This window comes from Rhineura floridana, chromosome 1 (genome assembly GCF_030035675.1).
Source record: "Rhineura floridana isolate rRhiFlo1 chromosome 1, rRhiFlo1.hap2, whole genome shotgun sequence".
NCBI classification, from domain to species: Eukaryota; Metazoa; Chordata; class Lepidosauria; order Squamata; family Rhineuridae; genus Rhineura; species Rhineura floridana.
In genome coordinates, this window is record NC_084480.1 from 218,529 (window position 1) to 237,858 (window position 19,330).

General features: G+C 50.5%; 1 protein-coding gene across 8 annotated transcripts in view; it reads right to left on the reverse strand.

The window, feature by feature from the left end:
- Positions 1 to 4,561: 4,561 nt before the first annotated feature.
- TPM2 (tropomyosin 2) overlaps positions 4,562 to 19,330 on the reverse strand; it is a 36,602-nt gene continuing 21,833 nt past the window's right edge. For 2 of the 8 annotated variants that reach the window (XM_061612420.1, XM_061612455.1), the window contains 6 exons: positions 16,840 to 16,957; positions 16,648 to 16,718; positions 15,888 to 15,963; positions 13,610 to 13,672; positions 7,227 to 7,296; positions 4,562 to 4,813 (listed from right to left, as the gene is read on the reverse strand). In XM_061612420.1, the coding sequence (XP_061468404.1) occupies positions 4,731 to 4,813; positions 7,227 to 7,296; positions 13,610 to 13,672; positions 15,888 to 15,963; positions 16,648 to 16,718; positions 16,840 to 16,957 (481 nt within the window). In that variant the 3' untranslated portion in view covers positions 4,562 to 4,730. Of the gene's footprint in view, positions 4,814 to 6,389; positions 6,908 to 7,226; positions 7,297 to 13,609; positions 13,673 to 13,940; positions 14,017 to 15,887; positions 15,964 to 16,647; positions 16,719 to 16,839; positions 16,958 to 19,330 lie in introns of those variants that run through there. The other 6 variants (XM_061612401.1, XM_061612439.1, XM_061612411.1 and 3 more) reach the window with 3 other exon arrangements.

The following is a 19,330-nucleotide window of genomic DNA, read 5'->3' on the forward strand; positions in this document are numbered from 1 at the left end:
CACGCCCCTTTCCATTGGCAAGGGAGGGGAGGCCTCTGTTCCCCTTGCAAAGCTGGTGCTACAAACTTCAATCTACTAATGAGCTGCTGCTGACGTTTACTGGGCATCAGCAGTGTGCAGGTGACTCATTTGAAGGCAGAAAACAAGGGCAAGGTGGAGGGACAGTGCTGGTTAAGAACGAAAGAGGCCTGAAGCTGGATCAGGCCAAAGGGGGCTCATCCTGTCCAGCATTTTCTCTCTCACTGTGACCAACCAGATGCCCATGGGAAGCCCTTAAGCAAGCAGAGTATGAGTATAACCAGCATCTCTCTGCACTTGTGATTCCCACCAACTGGTATTATTCAGATGCATATCGCCTCTGACAGTGGATGGAGAAAATAGCCATTGGGCTGTTAAAAATTCCCCCTAAAATCCAGATTTTGCTACAAGAAAGATAGTCTTCGCCTGAGAAGGGAAGTTGTTTTGGCATGGAGCATAGGGCGTAGTCAAGCAACCTGAGTTGCAGTATTTCCTGGCAAGCCGTTCATTGCTGCTCCTTTAACTTTAAATCTTTGCCATCCTCTCTTATCTCTTGTAAAGGTAAACAAGAGGATCAGATTCCTGGCGCTCTTAAGCCAGGATATGATCACCAAAATGCCCCTCCTTCCCTCTTCCCCCTCTCCATAATCATAACTGTTTCCCAGCTGGCACCATTCAAAAGCTTTTAACACTCAATCACTATCAGGAAGTTGTTTTTTTAGTCTTTGTGTTCTGGTTATTACAGATTTGGCAATAAAAGCTGCTGCTAGCCAGCTGAGGGTTTGGGGGTCTCTCCCAGGAATCTTCCTAAAGTTGCAGATGCCCCACTCTGTTTGACATTTCCAGGAACTTTGGTCTTCCTCAGAAGAGCTTGTATCCCCCTTCCCTATATCGATTCTCCTTCTCTAGAACACCTTTTTCTTTTTCCTCACTTTGTTACTTTTACTGTACTAGGATGGTTTCAGGGAGACATTGACACACTCTCCTCTGCATCCCTGACCAAAATATTCTGAGCCAGATAATTCTCCTCTTGTTCCTTGTCAAAATGCCCTTTTCTCCACTCTGTCAAAATTCAGTTCCACTTTTCTCTCTTTCCCCCACCCCATTTCCTCCCTAAGCAGAACCAGCATCACTTCTGCAAGGGGAAATCCTGTTTCACTAACTTACTCAAATTCTTTGAGTGTCAATAAGTATATAGATAGTGGTAATCCAGTGGACATAGTGTTATCCAAGTTGTAAATGGACTTTCAAAAAGCTTTTGACAAAGTCTCCCACCAAAGACTTAGCAATCACGGTATAAGGGAGAGGTCCTCGCATGGATCAGGAATTGGTTAAGTAGCAGGAAGCAGAGAGCAGGAGTAAATGGACAGTTCTCCCAATTGAGACATTTATTTATTTATTTATTACATTTATATCCCACCTTTCCTCCAAGGAACTCAAGGTGGTGTACATGGTTCTCCCCCTCCTGATTTTATCCTCACAACCCTGTGATGTAGGTTAGGCTGAGAGGCAGTGACCCAGTAAGCTTCATGATCAAGCAGGGATTTGAACCCTGATCTCCCAGGTCCAAGCCCAACACTCTAACCACTACACCACACTGTAGAAAGTGGAGTCCCCCAAGGGTCGGTATTGGAACTTGTGCTTTTTAACTTGTTCTTAAATGATCTAGAGTTAGGGGTGAGCAGTGAGGTAGCCAAGTTTGCTGTAGATACTAAATTGTTCAAGGGTGTTAAAACAAAAATGGATTATGAAGAGCTCCAAATGGGCTTTTCCAGACTTTGTGAATGGGCCTTAAAAGGGCAAATGTAATTCAGTGTAAACAAATGTAAAGTGATGCATATCAGGGCAAAACACTAATTTCGCACATACACTCATGGGGTATGAACTGCCAGTGACTGAGCAGGAATGAGACCCTGGGGTCATAGTGGAGAGCTTGATGAAGATGTTGACCCTGTGTGCAGCAGCTGTGAAAAAGATCATTAGGAAAGCGCTGAAAAGGAAAACTGCTGATACCATTATGCTGTTGTATAAATCTATGGTGCGGCCGCACTTGGAATACTGTGTGAAGTTCTGGTCGCCTCACCTCAAAAACAATATTGTAGAGTTGGAAAAGGTTCAGAAAAGGGCAACCAGAATGATCAAGGGGATGGAGCGACTCCCCTGTGAAGAAAGATTGCAGCATTTGGGGCTTTTTAGTTTAAAGAAAAGGTAAGTAAGAGGTAATATAACAGAAGTGTGTAAACTTTTGCATGGAATAGAGAGTGAATAGAGAAAAGCTTTTCTCCCTCATAACATCAGAACTCATGGACATCCAGTGAAGCTGAATGTTGGAAGATTCAGGACAAAAGAAATAATCATGTGCTGTGTGAAAAAATGACTTTTATCTGTGCCGAATCTTCCAACATTCAGTTTCATTGGATGAGAAAAACTCCTCAATCCACTTTCTCTACACCATTTCTAGTTCTATACATCTCTATCATATCCCCCTTACCTTTTTTCTAAACTAAAAATGTGGCACTGTTGTAATTTTTCCTTAGTGGAGCCGCTCTATCCCCAATATCATTTTTAAGGTGAGGCAACCAGAACTGTACACAGTGTTCCAAACGCGGCTGCACCATAGATTTGTATAACAGCATGATGATATCAACGGTTTTATTTTCAACAGCTTTCCTAATGATCCCTAGCATGGAATTTGCCTTGTTCACAGCTGCCGCACACTGAGTCGACATCTTCATCAAGCTATCCACTGTGACCCAAAAGTCTCATTCCTGGTCTGTCACTGCCTGTTCAGACCCCAGAGGCATCTATGTGAAATTAAGATTTTTTGCCCCAACATCACCTCTTTACACTTGCTCACATTAAATTGCATTTGCCACTTTACAGCCCATTCAGTTTGGAGAGGTCCTTTTGGAGCTCTTTGCAATTCATTTTTAACAACGCTGAACAATTTAGTATCATCAGCAAACTTGGCCATCTCACCCCTAACTCTAGGTCATTTATGAACAAGTTGAAAAGCACAGGTCCCAATACTAGTCCTTGGGGAACTCCACTTTCTACATGCCTCCATTGGGAGAACTGCCCATTGATTCCTCCTCTCCACTTCCCGTCTTCTAGCCAGTTCCTGATCTATAAGAGGATCTCTCCTCTTCTTCTAAGACTGCTAAGCTTACTCAGGAGTCTTTGAGGTACCTTGTCGAAACCTTTTTGAAAGTCCAAGTACACTAGGTTAACTGGATCACCTCTATCTGTACACTTGTTGACATTTTCTCAAAGACCTTATCCCAGTCTGCATCTGTGCTGGAATGCTTTTTAAGATGTTTATTAAAGTTGTTTGTAAGATGTTTTGTTTTAATATGTTTTAAAGTGTTTTAGTGCTTTTGTTTGCTGCCCTGAGCTCCTTCTGGGAGGATGGGTGGAATATAAATTTAACAAATAAAATACCAGCTTCAGCAAGGCTTGTCTTCTATATGCTTAGTTATTTTAAAAATACATTCCCCCAGTTTCCCCAGAACTGACATTAACCTAGCTGTAATTTCCAGGATCCCCCCGGTTCCCTTTTAAAAAATTGGTGTTACATTGACCACTTTCCGGTCCTCGGGTATGGAGGCAGATCTGAGGGACAAGTAACAAGATAAGCTATCTCACATTTGAGTTCTTTGAGAACTCTTGGTAGATGCATCGAGACACAGTGATTTCTCAAGTGTTTATTTTGCCTTCATATCTCATCACTGCTCTGCCTCAGTCCCTCAGACTCCCTTTGTCCAAAAGTTAGTCCAGGCACAGAGATCTGCCTTCTATCATCCACTGTGAAGACGGATGCAAAGAATTCATTTTTTACAACCGACTGTTCTAGGGCAGTCGTTTTAAGTTATCTAGAAATTTCACCTCTTTGTCACGACTGGAACCCATATGTAGCCAGTCTGTGTCAGGGTAGTTGAAGTCACCCATTACTACAACATTTCCTAGTTTGGATGCTTGTTCAGTTTCATTTTTCATCTCAAGATCTCCCCTCAGCAGTGTGGTCAGGGAGACAATAGAAAATCCACAGTATTAGTCTGGGGGCCTGACGACAATTCTGTGGAGTCTGCCCCTTTTGGGGTTTCTAGCTTCCTGGGTCCAATGCCCTCTTTCACATATGGAGGACACCACCTCCAATATATCCTTCGGCTATAGTTTATATCCAGGGATAATGGTTCCACTGGTTTTCTGTTTCACCACATCTCCATTAGGCTCACAAAAGAATCATTAAAAATGCCATTAAAAGAGAGAGGTGGGCTTTTGCCAGGGTTTCGGTGAGGTTCCAACACCGCCACAGCACTTGCCTCACACAAGGAGAGCAGGAGCAGCTGGCCGTAAAGTCAGCAGTACACAAGGCCAGCACGACTAGCGTGAGAACAAAGGAAAGCCATAGAGAGGTGGGTGCAGAGGCAGCCTCTGTGCCCTGTGGTGGGCCGTGCACCACTCTCCTGGCACTCTGAGAGCAAGAGCATGAGGCACCCTCCATTGGTCCTGCCTGCCCCAAAGACCCGACGACACACAACGGTTCTCTGTTCAATTTGCTTTAATATCTGGAGTGGAAGGCGGGGCAGTGCAGAGGCACAGCCCCGCAGGGGCCAGCACACGCCTGGGGAAAGAGGGCTTCCCTTTGCCCAGAGGCACTGGTTGGGTAACAGAGGGCCATGGGGGAGGCAGCTGCTCCTCCAGCTCCCGCCTCAGAGGTTGTTCAGTTCCAGCAGCGTTTGATCCAGGACTTGGTGGATGCCGACGTTTTCCTCTTTGGCGCTAGCCAGGCTCTCTGCGAACACAAGGCAGGCCAGCAAGCAGGCACCCAGGCACATCCACAACCAGAACAAAGCACCCACACCCCGGAGAGAAAGAGAAGAGGTACACACACACACACACACACACGCACAAAGGGCCAGTTCAGTCCAGCAGCTCTGACGGCAAGAACCACCCCCTTTCCCACAGCTGCAGCAGCTGTGATCGTCTGTCTGGCCCAGATGCCCACAATGGATGCCCTCTTAGCCACCTGCTTCTAAGGAGAACAGGCAAGTCTAACTCCAAAACACCAACACTGACCGGCAGAGGCAGCTTGGAAGAGGGTGCCAATCCCTGAAGAGGAGCAAGAGAGGAGGAGCAGCAGCAGTTCAGGAGAGGTGGAGAGGTGGAGAGGCAGAAAGGAGAAACGGCGCTCACCAGGATCGTGTCCCAGCCACCCCCGTTCACCCACTGGAGACCAAAGGCCTTGGGAGCTGTTTCAAGGAGCCCCCTCTGTCCAGCACTGAGCAATGAGGAACCCCAGCATCTGTCGAGCCCTTCCCTTGCCTTCCCAGTTCAGACGGGGAACCGGGCCACTCTGCCAGCAGGCCCCACACTGCTCCCCCAGGAAGGCAAACTTTCTGATGGGTGAAGGGGCCTCTCCACATCGCCAGTGCAAAGAGTGAGGCAGCCCCAGCTGCTCGCTCGAGGAAAGGGGCTTCTCACCCGTGGCACTGCCTGGGGGGGGGGCAGGAGGTGGGGTTGCCTCAGGAACAAGCAAGGGCAGGGCGGGGCACCTCGGCTCAGCTGGGGAGGCCCTTAAGGAGGAGCTGGAGTTCACTAGCGAGGAGACGGCTTTTCTCCGCCTCCTGCCTGGAGTGCTGTACAGGAGAGTGAGAGAGAGAGACACATCAGCCGCAGCAGGAAGAGAGAGGAGGAAGGAAGGGCCGTCAGCGCAGAGGAAAAGAGGAACCACCGAAATCAAGGCTGCCCAATGCCTCCCGTGGCCTCCGTGCCACGCAGGCCAGCACTTTGGAGGCAGCCTCTGCTGAGAACCAATGCCCCTTGGACAGCCCAAGACACCCCCAACCACCCCAAGTTATCTCCCGCTTCCCCCATCCCCCCCAATAAGCAGCAGCAAGAAAAGACCCATTTGGTGGAGGAGCAAAGGGACTAGTCTCCAGTGTGGAAGCCACCAACTGCCTTCAGGGGTCCCTTCTGTGCGGACTGAGAGCCAGGAAGCAAGCAAGCCAGTCAACCGGCAGAGGACACCAGTTTCACTTGCCCAAACCCACAAAGTCCTCTTCCTCCACTCCAATTTAGAGAGGGAATCCGCGGGGGGGGGGCTCACAGCTGCCTGCAGCCCCCTCCCCCAATCTCAGGCAGGTGGGCCAAACCCAGCTGTGGAGGATGGGAAGGAATCCTCTTTCACTCTGACCCTCAAGCTCCAGGGGCTCCGAGGCATACGCAGGCCCTCCCCACAACCAAGTGCAAATGAGCTGCCCCAAAACTCTCTGCCCTGGAGGAGGCAAAGCAACTAACCAGGATTGCTGGGCAACAGACGTGTTCAGAGCAGCATGGCAGAAGTGACAGAAATGGAGGCGAGAGAGAAATGGCAGAAGAGACTTTGCTGAGAGTCTTTATTGAACCAGAGACTGGAGAGAAGGAAGACAGAGGCGTGAAATGCAGCATGGAGGGCGGGCACAGCAGGGGCTTCAGGGGGGGATGCCTGGGACGATGCTCTTTCCAAGACCAGGCTGTTGCTCCCACCCAACCCTCAAGGGGAAGGAGTCCAGAGTCCTCTCCAGCCCAAACAGCCCACACCGCCCACCCCCCAAATGAGGGCTGTATTGCTAGCAGAGCCCTCAACCCTCCTGCTATGCCTGGAAAGGCACTTTCGGCACTGAAGCAAGATCCCCCCACTCTGCCTCGAGGCACCAGGTGGGAGGATGAGCCCCCCCAACAACCTTGGGGGTCACCTGGGCAAGCAAGGGGGAGGGAGCAGACAGAGAGGAGGGGAGGGGGCCCTGGCTGGCGTGCCGTGGGGCTCAGAGGGAGGTGATGTCATTCAGGGCATTGTCCAGCTCCTCGCTGATGGCCTTATACTTCATCTTCTGGGCATAGACCTCGTCTTCAGGGGTGCATGGAAGGTGGGCGTGGGGAGTGAGGCACAGCGGTGCAGAAGAGGGAGAGAAAAGAGTGAATGTGAGAGGGAGTGAAAAAGAGAGGGGGGAGAGAGGGAGAGAGAGAGAGGGGGGCTGGGATCTGGCATGCAGAGGAGGAAGGCTCTCACACAAAGGCATCTGCCCGGCACAGCCCCCCTCCCTCCTTCGGGTTTGGCCTGCCCCCACCAACACTCTCAGCCCACCACCCTGCCTTGGGCCACGTGCCTTGCACTTCCCCACCCAATCAGTCTGGGGGTGGGGGCAGAGGGGGAAGCACCTCCTTACCTTCCAAGTCATCAATGGTTTTCTCCAACTTCGCCACAGACCTTTCAGCAAACTCTGCCCGGGTCTCAGCCTGGGGGCGGGGGGAGGAAAAGAGAGGAGGACATTGGGGAGGGGGAGGATCATTCCCCTCCCAGGTTGCTGTTAGGCAAGCGTCCCCAGGAGGCAGGAGCCGCTGCATCCCCTCTCCCAGTTCTCCAAGCCTTTGAACGCCCCTCGGAATAGAAGAGGGAGCGCCCCAGCCCCACCCCAAACACACCTGACCCTACCCAAACATAGGGAAAACAAACTGCTCTGCTTCACCCCCCCACCTTCCGCCTGAACTCAGTTCCTTGTGTCAGGTGCACATCCCAGCCACTGCAAAGCAAAAAACCCACCAAAAAGAGGGGGGCTTTTTGCAAAGGGATTTTCACTGGCTGTTAACGAAACCTGGGGAGGGGAGGGAGCATGAAGCAGGGGAGCGAAGAGGCAATAAAGCAGCAAGTTTTAAAGCCCTTGTACGGGGAACCAGAGTCTGTTCCTTCCGCAGCCTCCACTCTCACTTTGCTGACTCTCAGACTGTTTGCTGACGCTCAGGGCAGAGACCAGTCTCCTTGTTTGTAAAAAGCAGCAGTGTCCACAACTACAAGCAGGGCCTGCCAAAGACGTGCCCTGTGTCTCCACCCCATGTCAGGAGTGCTCATGTTCAGGGTCCCAGTCAGCCCTGCCCCCTGCCAGGATGCCATAACCAGCGGGGCAAATGGGAGTCCAACTCCCATCAGTCCCAGCTAGCATGACCTGTGGTCAGAGATGAAGTCCAGCAACATCAGGAAGACTTGCAGGCTGGCTGCTGCTGCAACATACAAGCTGTCACCGGGCTCAAGCAGGGCATTCCACCACCTCGTCTCCCCCACCGTTTCCCTTTGTTCTTTTCTGACTGACCTATAACATTCCATGCTGCAGTGACGTTCTCTCCCCATTAGATTCAATTGCTTTAAGATGTTTGTTTTGGTTCCCCCAAGCATGCAGATATCTCCGCTCTTATCCCTTAGTGCCCCCCAACACACACACACTTTGGTTCCAATCCTGTTTGAACTCATTCGGGTTTGCTATTAGAGGGAATGAGGAAAAGGAGGAGGATTTTTTTTAAAAAAGTCTCAAAATAGCAGGAGGGAAGAAGAGATTAACATTGTTGCTATTTATTTATTTGAAGCTGTTTTTTACAGCTATATAAGCGTTTTCACATTTTACTTGGCAGAGTGAATAATAAAAATTAAGTTGTATTTTCAGAAATAATCTGGGTTAAATGCTATCTACATTTAACAGAATAAATTCCATATCTGTAACATAAGATTGTAAGCATTTTTAAATTTTATTTTGTCTGAATTTGTGCATTTTATACTGGAAAAGGGGAATATTAATTCGAATGTTTATTCTCTTAAAGCTGAATCAGAACCACCTACTAAGCGGAATGATTTAAAGATTGCTTTTCTACAGGAAAGAAAAGGAACTTCTGAGGTTACAGATTACAAATGACACACAGCACTGCAATCATATCCTGCGCTTACTCTGGTGATCATCCTGCTGACCCTTGCAGGGACTAGCAAATCAGCACAGACACTCTGAGCCCCAGATCTCACCAGGACCACCCACAGAGCCCACATGGCTGATCACGGGGAACCTGTTCATGCCCAGAGGTCGACCAGGGGGAGAACTGAATACAAGTCATATGCATCGATGACACTGCTGAACAGCACGGACATGCATTTTACTACATTAGATTAGTGCAATGAATTATACGTGGGGCTGCCTTTGAAGTCTCTCCATTGCAGCAGGTTAATACATTGTGGCTGAGTGGAACATGATAGGAGGGAAGGTGTTCCTGCTCACCCTCAAAAAGGCTGCACAGGCTTCCAATCTTCTCCTGGGCATCATTCAAAGTGCTTTCCCTCAGCCCATAAAGCTCCGGACAGCCTCTGTGAGAATGCTTTCTTCTGGGTTACCATGAGTGCATCACGGAAGCCGCTGCACACGGCTGCCCCCTCCCAGATGAGGGGAAGGGCAGAGAGGCGCCGTGGGAGAGCACCCAGTGTGCACTCAAAAGGTCCCAGGCAGGACTAGGAAAGACCCTTGTCTGAAATCCTGGATAGCCATTGCTGCCAGTCAGGGAGGACAATACTGAGCTAGAGTTTAAGATTGTCCATTCCTGTTTACCAAGCATCTGATGGCTGCCAAAATACTGGCCGTGCCAACCCTGAAATCTCATGAGGATATGCGATTGCTTTTAAGAGTGTTTAAATGATTTCAACTATTTTAAAAATATTTTATTTTAAATGGTTTTACCATTTTGACGTTTGCCACCCTGTGCTCTTTTGTGCAGCATGGCAGGACACACATTTTAGTTAGTAAATAAAATATATACCTACCAAAGGTCTGCTGGCTGTTTGCATCCTCCTTGGAGGCCCTGCCTGGAGGGCCTCTGCCCTCCAAGGTGAGGCCTCCCTGTTACGGCCCTAACCCTTTTGGCATTCCCTTCCCACCTCCGTCCTGCGCTCTCCTTGACAGCTTTCAGGTGCCACCTGAAGACCCTGACGTGCCCTCAAGATTTTAATGGGATGTAGTGCACCAATTTCAGTTGTTCTTTATCTTACATTTTAAGATTTGTTATTCCCATCCCCTCATTTTGTTGCCCTATATTGATTTTGGCTGATGCATGATCTATTGCTTATTTATTTATTAAATTTATATTCCTGTGCTCCTGTCGTTCAAGGACTGAGGGCCAAGGTGCCTATTGAGTTAAATGGGTTACTGCATTTGAAGTGGCATTTAGTTAAGAACATAAGAAAATAAGAAGAGCCTGCTGGATCAGGCCAGCGGCCCATCTAGTCCAGCATCCTGTCCTCACAGTGGCCAACCAGGTGCCCGGGGGAAGCCCGCAAGCAGGACCCGAGTGCAAGAACACTCTCCCCTCCTGAGGATTCCGGCAACTGGTTTTCAGAAGCATGCTGCCTCTGACTAGGGTGGCAGAGCACAGCCATCATGGCTAGTAGCCATTGATAGCCCTGTCCTCCACGAATTTGTCTAATCTTCTTTTAAAGCCATCCAAGCTGGTGGCCATTACTGCATCTTGTGGGAGCAAATTCCATAGTTTAACTATGCGCTGAGTAAAGAAGTACTTCCTTTTGTCTGTCCTGAATCTTCCAACATTCAGCTTCTTTGAATGTCCACGAGTTCTAGTATTATGAGAGAGGGAGAAGAACTTTTCTCTATCCACTTTCTCAATGCCATGCATAATTTTATAGACTTCTATCACGTCTCCTCTAACCTGCCTTTTCTCTAAACTAAAAAGCCCCAAATGCTGCAACCTTTCCTCGTAAGGCAGTCGCTCCATCCCCTTGATCATTCTGGTTGCCCTCCTCTGAACCGTTTCCAACTCTATAATATCCTTTTTGAGATGAGGCGACCAGAACTGTACACAGTATTCCAAATGCGGCCGCACCATAGATTTATACAACGGCATTATGATATCGGCTGTTTTATTTTCAATACCTTTCCTAATTATCCCTAGCATGGAATTTGCCTTTTTCACAGCTGCCGCACACTGGGTCGACATTTTCATCGTGCTGTCCACTACAACCCCGAGGTCTCTCTCCTGGTCAGTCACCGCCAGTTCAGACCCCATGAGCGTATATGTGAAATGAAGATTTTTTGCTCCAATATGCATAATTTTACACTTGTTTATATTGAATTGCATTTGCCATTTTTCTGCCCATTCACTCAGTTTGGAGAGGTCTTTTTGGAGCTCTTCGCAATCCCTTTTTGTTTTAACAACCCTGAACAATTTAGTGTCATCAGCAAACGTGGCCACTTCACTGCTCACTCCTAATTCTAGGTCATTAATGAACAAGTTGAAAAGTACAGGTCCCAATACCGATCCTTGAGGGACTCCACTTTATACAGCCCTCCATTGGGAGAACTGTCCATTTATTCCTACTCTCTGCTTTCTGCTTCTTAACCAATTCCTTATCCACAAGAGGACCTCTTCTCTTATTCCATGATTGCTAAGCTTCCTCAGAAGTCTTTGGTGAGGTACCTTTTCAAAAGCTTTTTGAAAGTCTAAGTACACTATGTCCACTGGATCACCTCTATCTATATGCTTGTTGACACTCTCAAAGAATTCTAATAGGTTACTGAGACAGGACTTTCCCTTGCAGAAGCCATGCTGGCTCTGCTTCACCAAGGCTTGTTCTTCTATGTGCTTAGTTAATCTAGCTTTAATCATACTTTCTACCAGTTTTCCAGGGACAGAAGTTAAGCTAACTGGCCTGTAATTTCCGGGATCCCCTCTGGATCCCTTTTTGAAGATTGGCGTTACATTTGCCACTTTCCAGTCCTCAGGCACGGAGGAGGACCCGAGGGACAAGTTACATATTTTAGTTAGCAGATCAGCAATTTCACATTTGAGTTCTTTGAGAACTCTTGGGTGGATGCCATCCAGGCCCGGTGATTTGTCAGTTTTTATATTGTCCATTAAGCCTAGAACTTCCTCTCGTTACCACTATTTGTCTCAGTTCCTCAGAATCCCTTCCTGCAAATGTTAATTCTGGTTCAGGGATCTGCCCTATATCTTCCACTGTGAAGACAGATGCAAAGAATTCATTTAGCTTCTCTGCAATCTCCTTATCGTTCTTTAGGACACCTTTGACTCCCTTATCATCCAAGGGTCCAATCGCCTCCCTAGATGGTCTCCTGCTTTGAATGTATTTATAGAATTTTTTGTTGGTTTTTATGTTCTTAGCAATGTGCTCCTCAAATTCTTTTTTAGCATCCCTTATTGTCTTCTTGCATTTCTTTTGCCAATTCTTTTGTTCTGTCTTATTTTTAATAAACTGTTCACTGCTTTGGGGGTCCTCTGTGCAAAGCATTACACAAATAAACTTAATAGTACTATACTGCTCAGTAAGTACCAGCTCTGATTTCTTGAAAGACCTGGACGCTTCTAAGTAAGTGTGCACAGGATTGGGTTGTAAGTAAATCTCACTTTGTTCAATGGGACGACATGTCCAAAGGAGTCTGCAGATGCTGGCATCAAGTAAGCGATCTCGTGCCACTTCCTTCTACACGCCCAGGCTGCCAGCAAAGGAGACATGTCTCTTGTTTCTAAGCAGGCCAAGGTCACAGCCAACAGTTACCAATCCAGCTCTGGAGTCAGGGCCACTGTGCATGGCGTGGGGCGGGTGCCAACCCTTTTCCCTTCTACTGCAGCCTCCAAGATCACTACCCAGATGCTGCTCTTTCAGGTGGGGCTGGGGAAGCTCCCACTGCCCCCTCCCAAGGCCAGGTTGAGGGTGGTGGGGAGACTTCAGGATTTCCTGCTCGCCTGGCATGGCTGGCTCAACTGGGCCACCAGCAGAGTCCACATTTTCATTCTAAATGCCACTTCAAATGCAACACACCATTTAACCCAATAGGCCCTCAGTCCTTGGACCACAGCAGCCCAGGGAGCCGCCTTGGACAGAGCCAGACCATTGACCTATCTTGCTCAGTACTGCTTGCACTGACTGGCAGCAATGGCTTTCCAGGGTTCCAGGCAGGGACTCTTTTCCCAGCCCTGCCTGGAGACACTTATCAGGGATTGAACTGGGGCCTTGCGCACGTGCAGGTCCTCTACCAACCTTCAGACCTACAAACCTTCCTCAACCAGCTTCTAACAGAGAGGGGGAGGGGAGGCATCCATGTCAGGAGGCAGGCACTTTTGAGGAGTTTTATTCTTTGGTTCTTATTAATGGATCAGGGCAGAGAAGCCCAGCTACAATGCCCTCTGGAATACAGCCCTCACAATGACCCCAAACTTCAGGATAACCAGAACTGGTTTCCTGACCTCAGGACGCTGTGTATTGATAGTGAATAATGAAGGTCCAGAACTGAAGATTTATCTAAGGAATAATCCCTTTCACTGAACCATAGTTCCAACCAAACACTAAGTTCATGACAGTTTAGAGTCTACAAGGTAAGCAGCAACAGGAATTTATACTAATGCATGGCACCGGAGAGAGGAGGGTTAATCATCAACGTCACCTAGGAAGGCAAATATTCCAAAGAAAATCCTATCATGTCCCTAGATCACTCACTCGTACAGGCGGGCCCCGCTTATATGGCAGGTTCCATTCCGGACTGCTGCTGTAAAGCAGAACCCATTTAGTATAATGGGGCGCGTCACGCGAAAATGCTGCAAAAGCACAAAATCGGCTTTAAAACGGGGAATTTCCCCTAACTGAAAGCCGCCGCATTAGCGGAATGCCAGAAAGCGAAGCGCCGGTAAGCGGGGCCCTGCTGCACCCCTTTTGCGGGGCTCAGATGCACACGTGCGACACTCATACCCAACACCATCTCCAGGCCCTTCTTACCTCCTTGAGTTTGTCTGTCAGCAGCTTGATCTCCTCCTCATATTTATCCTCCTTGTTGGAATACTGGAGATGGGGGGGGGGAGGCGAGAGAGAGCATGTTGAAAAAGGGGGAAAGAGTGGAGGTCAGCGGCCTTTGTTCCACTGCTCCTCAGAAGAGGCACCTTTCCAGAGTGAAGCCCACTGCCCCATCCCCCCACTTCTTTACCATCCAGGCTCCCTTTGCAGAAGACAACCCCCATCTCACAGACTGCCCCCCCGCTCCAAACAGGACCTCCTCCACCAGGAGAGCTGACCACGACCCCCCCCCCATCCCCGGGTCTGCCTCCCCTACCTTATCCGCCTGGGCCTCCAGGGACTTGAGGTTGTTGGCGACAATTTTCAGCTCTTCCTCAAGGTCACCACATTTACTGTGTCCCGGCCCAAAAGGCAGAGGCAGGAGAGAAGGCAGCAGAGAGAGAGAGAGAGAGAGAGAGAGAGGAGGGGCAGGGAGAGAGGGGGGAGAACCAGTTGAGAAAGCAAAGAAGTACTTCAAGAAGAGGGGAAGCAGCAGCATGTTCCTCTGGTGCCAGAACCGCCAAGGCCCTGCCTGCCTGCCAGGACCCACATCCTGGGCTGTGGGTATCCAGCACCAAAGCAACCCCCCCCCAGGTATCTGCAGAAACTCCAGAGGCCCCTTGGCATCAGCACACCTCCTAGGGCTGAGCCCAGAACCAAAAGCTGCCTTGGGGCCATGCCCCAATGACCCACATGAAAGCTTGTGGGCATCTCAGCAGGAGCCCCCCCCCACGTGCTGCAGCTGCTTGTCCGCAGCGACCCTCCTGCTGCTCCAAGGGGCCATGGGCAGGTGGCTAAGCAGCGGGAGGGGGGTCTGATCTGGCCCCACCAAGCACTTTCTCTCCCCCCCCCCATTTTGGCAGCAGAGACCATGAGCCCAGCTGGGAATGCAAATGTCCCCTTGACTGGTCATCAGATCAATTGCTAGATGAGGGGAGAGGGGGCAATCTTCACACATGAGCTGAGGGAGGGGCTCAGTGCGTGTGACAGAATGTGGGTGGCTAAACGAGCAGCCTGGGCAGAAGATCCTGGCTGACAGGCTATCAACGGAGCAGGCCAACTCGCTGGTGGAGAGGAAGAGCACAGGCCCTTTCATGTGCGGCAGGAAAGATCCAGCATGCAAGATGGTTCCCAGGCTTATAAAACATGGCTCCTAAATGCCACCTTTGGGATCCCCTGGGAACCCACTTCTTTGTGAGGCTTTGGGCCCTGGGCGAGAGCTAGGGTGGATAGGTGGAGTTCTGCGTGGGAGCCAGGAGGTTGAGAGATGTTGAGTGGGGAAGTATGAAGGAATTTGTGTCAGTATTTATATTAATAATTTGTATTATGTGTGTATTTGTATTATGGTTTTATTGAGTATTTTTTATATCTGTTGTAGTTGTTTTACTTTTCTGTACACTGCTTAGAGTTCTTTTTATATATTATTATACTATTATTATTATTATTATTATTATTATTATTATTATTATTATCATCATCTTTATTTATACCCCGCCATTTTTCCAAAACTGGAACACATGGCGGCTAAACTGGAACTCATGGCGGCTCATTAAGCGGTATAGAAATAGTCTAAATAAATAAATACATCCACCACTAGCACACAGCCCCCTCCCTGGGCTGGGCAAAGGCAGATGCAGCCATTAAGTCAAAAAAAGTCATTCCCCACCCCTGCCACCTTGCAGAGATGGGAAGGTCAGGCTGGGGGTCACCTTCACCTCTCCAAGGCCAGGAAACTCCCTTGAGATGCCTTGAGTTCATGCCCACCCATTTCCCCCTGGTTAAGATGCATCTTTGGTGACTGTGGCCAGGGGACCCCAGTCTCCTTATCTGCAGCCTGCAAATCACACTGCTGCTCCCCGCAAGGAGTAAGCCTTGTCACCGTCTCCCACAGTTCTTCTGTGCCCTCCCTTGCAAGACCGGCGGGCGCAGAGCTGGGCCAAAGCAACATCTCTACCCAGGAACCGCCTCGCAACCCCCTTGGGACTCCTTCCACTGAGAGTCACACATCATCACAGGCAGTCAGATCGCATGGCTCTGTGCCCAATGGGGTGTGGCACCTGAGCCAGGCACAGAATGGAGCAATTTGGCAGGAAAGGACGGAAAGGGAAGGAAGAGGAGCTCCAGAATGTCGACAGGAAGGCAGATGCAGGAAGTGTGCACAGCTCAGACACAGCGAGAGAGAGAGTGAGATTGTGGGGGGAGGCAGGAACCCCCTACTCAGTACCTCTTCCTCTGCAGCCATCAGGGATTTGAGGGCCTGATCCATGGTGCGGAGCTCCTCTTCGAGCTGCCTCATGCGGCTGGGGAGGCAAGGTGCGGCAAGCAAGGTTTAGCTAAAGACACCCCCAGAGAGCACTGAGGGCACCCAGCAAGGACGACACCACTCATGTCGGGAGATCAAGAATGCAGCCTAATGTGTGTGAATTAAACGGGGGGGGGGGGGTCCACAATGGAAGGAGAAACCAGGTTTGCTCCGTAGTGGGTGCTAGGGAGGATGTCAAACATTATGGGAAGGGGGCCAGGAAAACCCTCAAGGGGCCAGCTCGGTAACAATGAGGGTGTGTGAGAAACAACCCCACGAATGCCAGCATCCCACGCACGGGGCACTGCAGCAGCACCCCCTCCTCACAGGGGACTGAGGTGGCCACTCTGCTGCAGGGCCGAGACAGAGAAGCATTCTGTCCTCACCCCAAAGCTCAAAGCCCTTTCTAGAAGAGGCAAGAAGCAGAGAAGCCCCACCCTAAGTAGCACCTGCAAGGGCAGGAAGGGCACAATGCCGCCTTTGCCCTTTGCTTCCACCTAACAGGTGGGCCCAGCAGCGACGGTGGCTGCTTTGACTAGAAAGCTTAACAGGCTCAGGCCCCAACCCAGCCCATCCTCGTGCGCTTTGACACCCAGCCCTGGCGCCCCTTCCCAAAAGGGAACGAGGAGAGGCTCAGCAAGGCACCACCTCTCCCCCCCCTGTGCACTGTGGCAGCACTCACCTCTCGGCCACCTCTGCCCTCTCCTCTGAGCGCTCCAGATCTCCCTCCAGGATGACCAGCTTACGGGCAACCTGCCAAGCCAAGCCAAGACTGTGGTCAGGAGGGGAGCCACGGGGGGAGGGCAACAGTGACTGCTTCCCTCCCTCCCACCCCAACAGGTCTCCCTCCACCCATGCCAGGCCCCGGCCTCACCTCCTCGTATTTGCGGTCCGCCTCTTCTGCAATGTGCTTGGCTTCCTTCAGCTGCATCTCCTGGAGTTCCATCTTCTCCTCGTCCTTCATGGCTCGGTTCTCAATGACCTTCATGCCTCTGGGGGGACGGGATAACAGCCACAGCATCAGCCAAGGGCCCAGGACTGCACTCCCAGAACGGGCACCAGGGCCATACCCCGCCTCTAGAGCAGCAGCAAGGCTGCACATCCCAGACAGCCCAATCCCATCACGCTTGGAAGCCCTCAGGCATCTCCCCGGGCAAGTCTGGCCAGGGCTGCAGTAAAAGTCCTTTCAGCCTTGTGCTTTGCCTGCACAGCCACAAGGACATCAGAGGCTGAAGCTAGTCCAGAAGTTCATCACAGAAATGCCCAACAGCTCTGACCTCACCATGAAAACAGTGACACCACATTCACATGCGCCCAGGCCAGGAAAGAAGGAGACCCATGAGGCCTACACCGAAAAGGCCCTGGGCCTTATCTCTGGCATCTCCATTTAAAGGATCTTAGGGTGCAACTCTGCATGCCAAGACCTGTTGCCAGCTGCCTAGACAGAACCAGGCCACAAGGAGGGTCAGTTTGACTCTGCTTAACACAAGCCATCTCCTCCTGGAGGCTCCTAGGGACTGGACCTCTTCTCTGGCTGCACTCTCTTCATCGTAACACTTAAATGGAAAACAAGCCTGGCTCCAAAATCTCGGAAGCAGATCTCTCCCATGGCCCTCCTGGCCGACTGTGAAGCAACAGTGCACCTCCAGATGGGGGAGGCTCACACTCCAGATTATTGGAGCCCCTCTCCCCTGCTGACTGGACTCCAGGCCCTCTGGACTTTGCTCCAAAAAGGGGACAGGAGTCCCTGAGCACCTGGGAGTCACTGCCACTACCCCACTTTGTGGAATTCTTGAAGGGGTTCAGAGGGGCCACGGCAGGGCCTCAGAAACTGCCATGCAAACCTCTCGCAAAGGCTGCAACATGCCTGCACAACCTATCAGTCCTCGGAGCCCCTTCCTCCCCTCCCCTCCGGCCCAAGGCTCAGTGGTGGGAAGGTCCTCCAGGGAATGCAGTCTTCGTGTGCGGCTCCACAATCTTGGCTTGGATTAATTTGCACACCTGACAAATTCATTGGCTTACCCAAAAATGGACTGGGGAGACTATTGCACTGAAGGGCTTCAGCAGCAATTACCAAAGACACAATCTGGAGGTGGCACGTAAAGAAAAAGTTTCTCACTCCCTACCCCCCTGCATGCTCCAGTAGACCCTTCCAGCCCCGACCCAAGGACTAGAACAGGGAATCTTTGGCCCTCCAGAGGTTGCTGCACTACAACTCCTATCATCTCTGGACATCAGCCATGGTGACTGGTGCTGATGGGAGTTGGATTCCAACAACCACTGGAAGGCCAAAGGTTCCCTAGCCCTGGGCTAGAAGCTCACTAACATTTTCCCTCTAAAAATAGGGGTGGGGAACCTCCGGCCTTTGGGCCAATCAAGCCCCCCCCAGAGGACCCCAAGGCCATTTCCCCTAATCCATGCCCACCAGTTGATGTCACCAGTGATGTCAGCTGATGGGCAGGAGGATAGGGTTTAATCCTGCGTTGGCTGGATGATCCCGTTCTCAACAGGGAACAAGATAGTGCAGCTAAAACAGCAGGATTTAATCCCTGATCGTCAGCTGAGTGGGAGTAAAACCCTGTGCAAAAGCACCCTTTGAAGCCACTCTCATGCACAAGCTACTTCAAAGAGGCTTTTGCAAAACATTTAAGACAGCCCTTGTGCTCGCATTTGCTCAAACGAGCATGGGGGCTTGTCTTAAAGCCTTTTCCCATTCTCCGAGATTGGGGATTTAAAGGGGGACAGGTGGAGACTTAGACAAGGCTTTTTGCAAGCCTCCCCCCTCCCATTTACATCCCCCATTGCAGAGGATTTTGACAGGTGGGCAGTCTCACCCACCTATCAAATTTGGCCCATGAGGCAGATCCCGATACAGTTCTGGCCCACGGAGCCAAAAAGGGCTCCTCAGATCTCACAGCCAGACCCAGATTAAGGGCTACAGACACCATCTGGGAGACTCCAGGCCCCTCTAGAGCAGCAGCCCTCAGCACAGCCAAGGCCAGAGGTCTCCCCCCACCTCATCCCTCCAAATGGCTTCTGGCACTTGCCCTTTGTGGCTCGCAGACGGGTAGCCATGCAGTTGTGGCTGTCTGCTGAGAGCGAAACAAGAGAGCGCTCCTTCTGTCCAGTCAAGCCACAGCTGACAAGGAGGCCTACTAATGGCAAGCGGGAGCTGAACACAGTCCTCTCTCCCTCCCTCAGCACAGCCTCACTCCCTTTCATTTCCAGATTTGTTTTAAGGCCTGAGCCAGCACCTTCAGGACACGTCCAGTTCCAAACCCTGCAAGGTATTCACCAAGCCACCTGCCAAAAGTTTCCCAGTAGAACTTTCATCTTACTGTAGATGAGATTTCTCCAGGAAATTT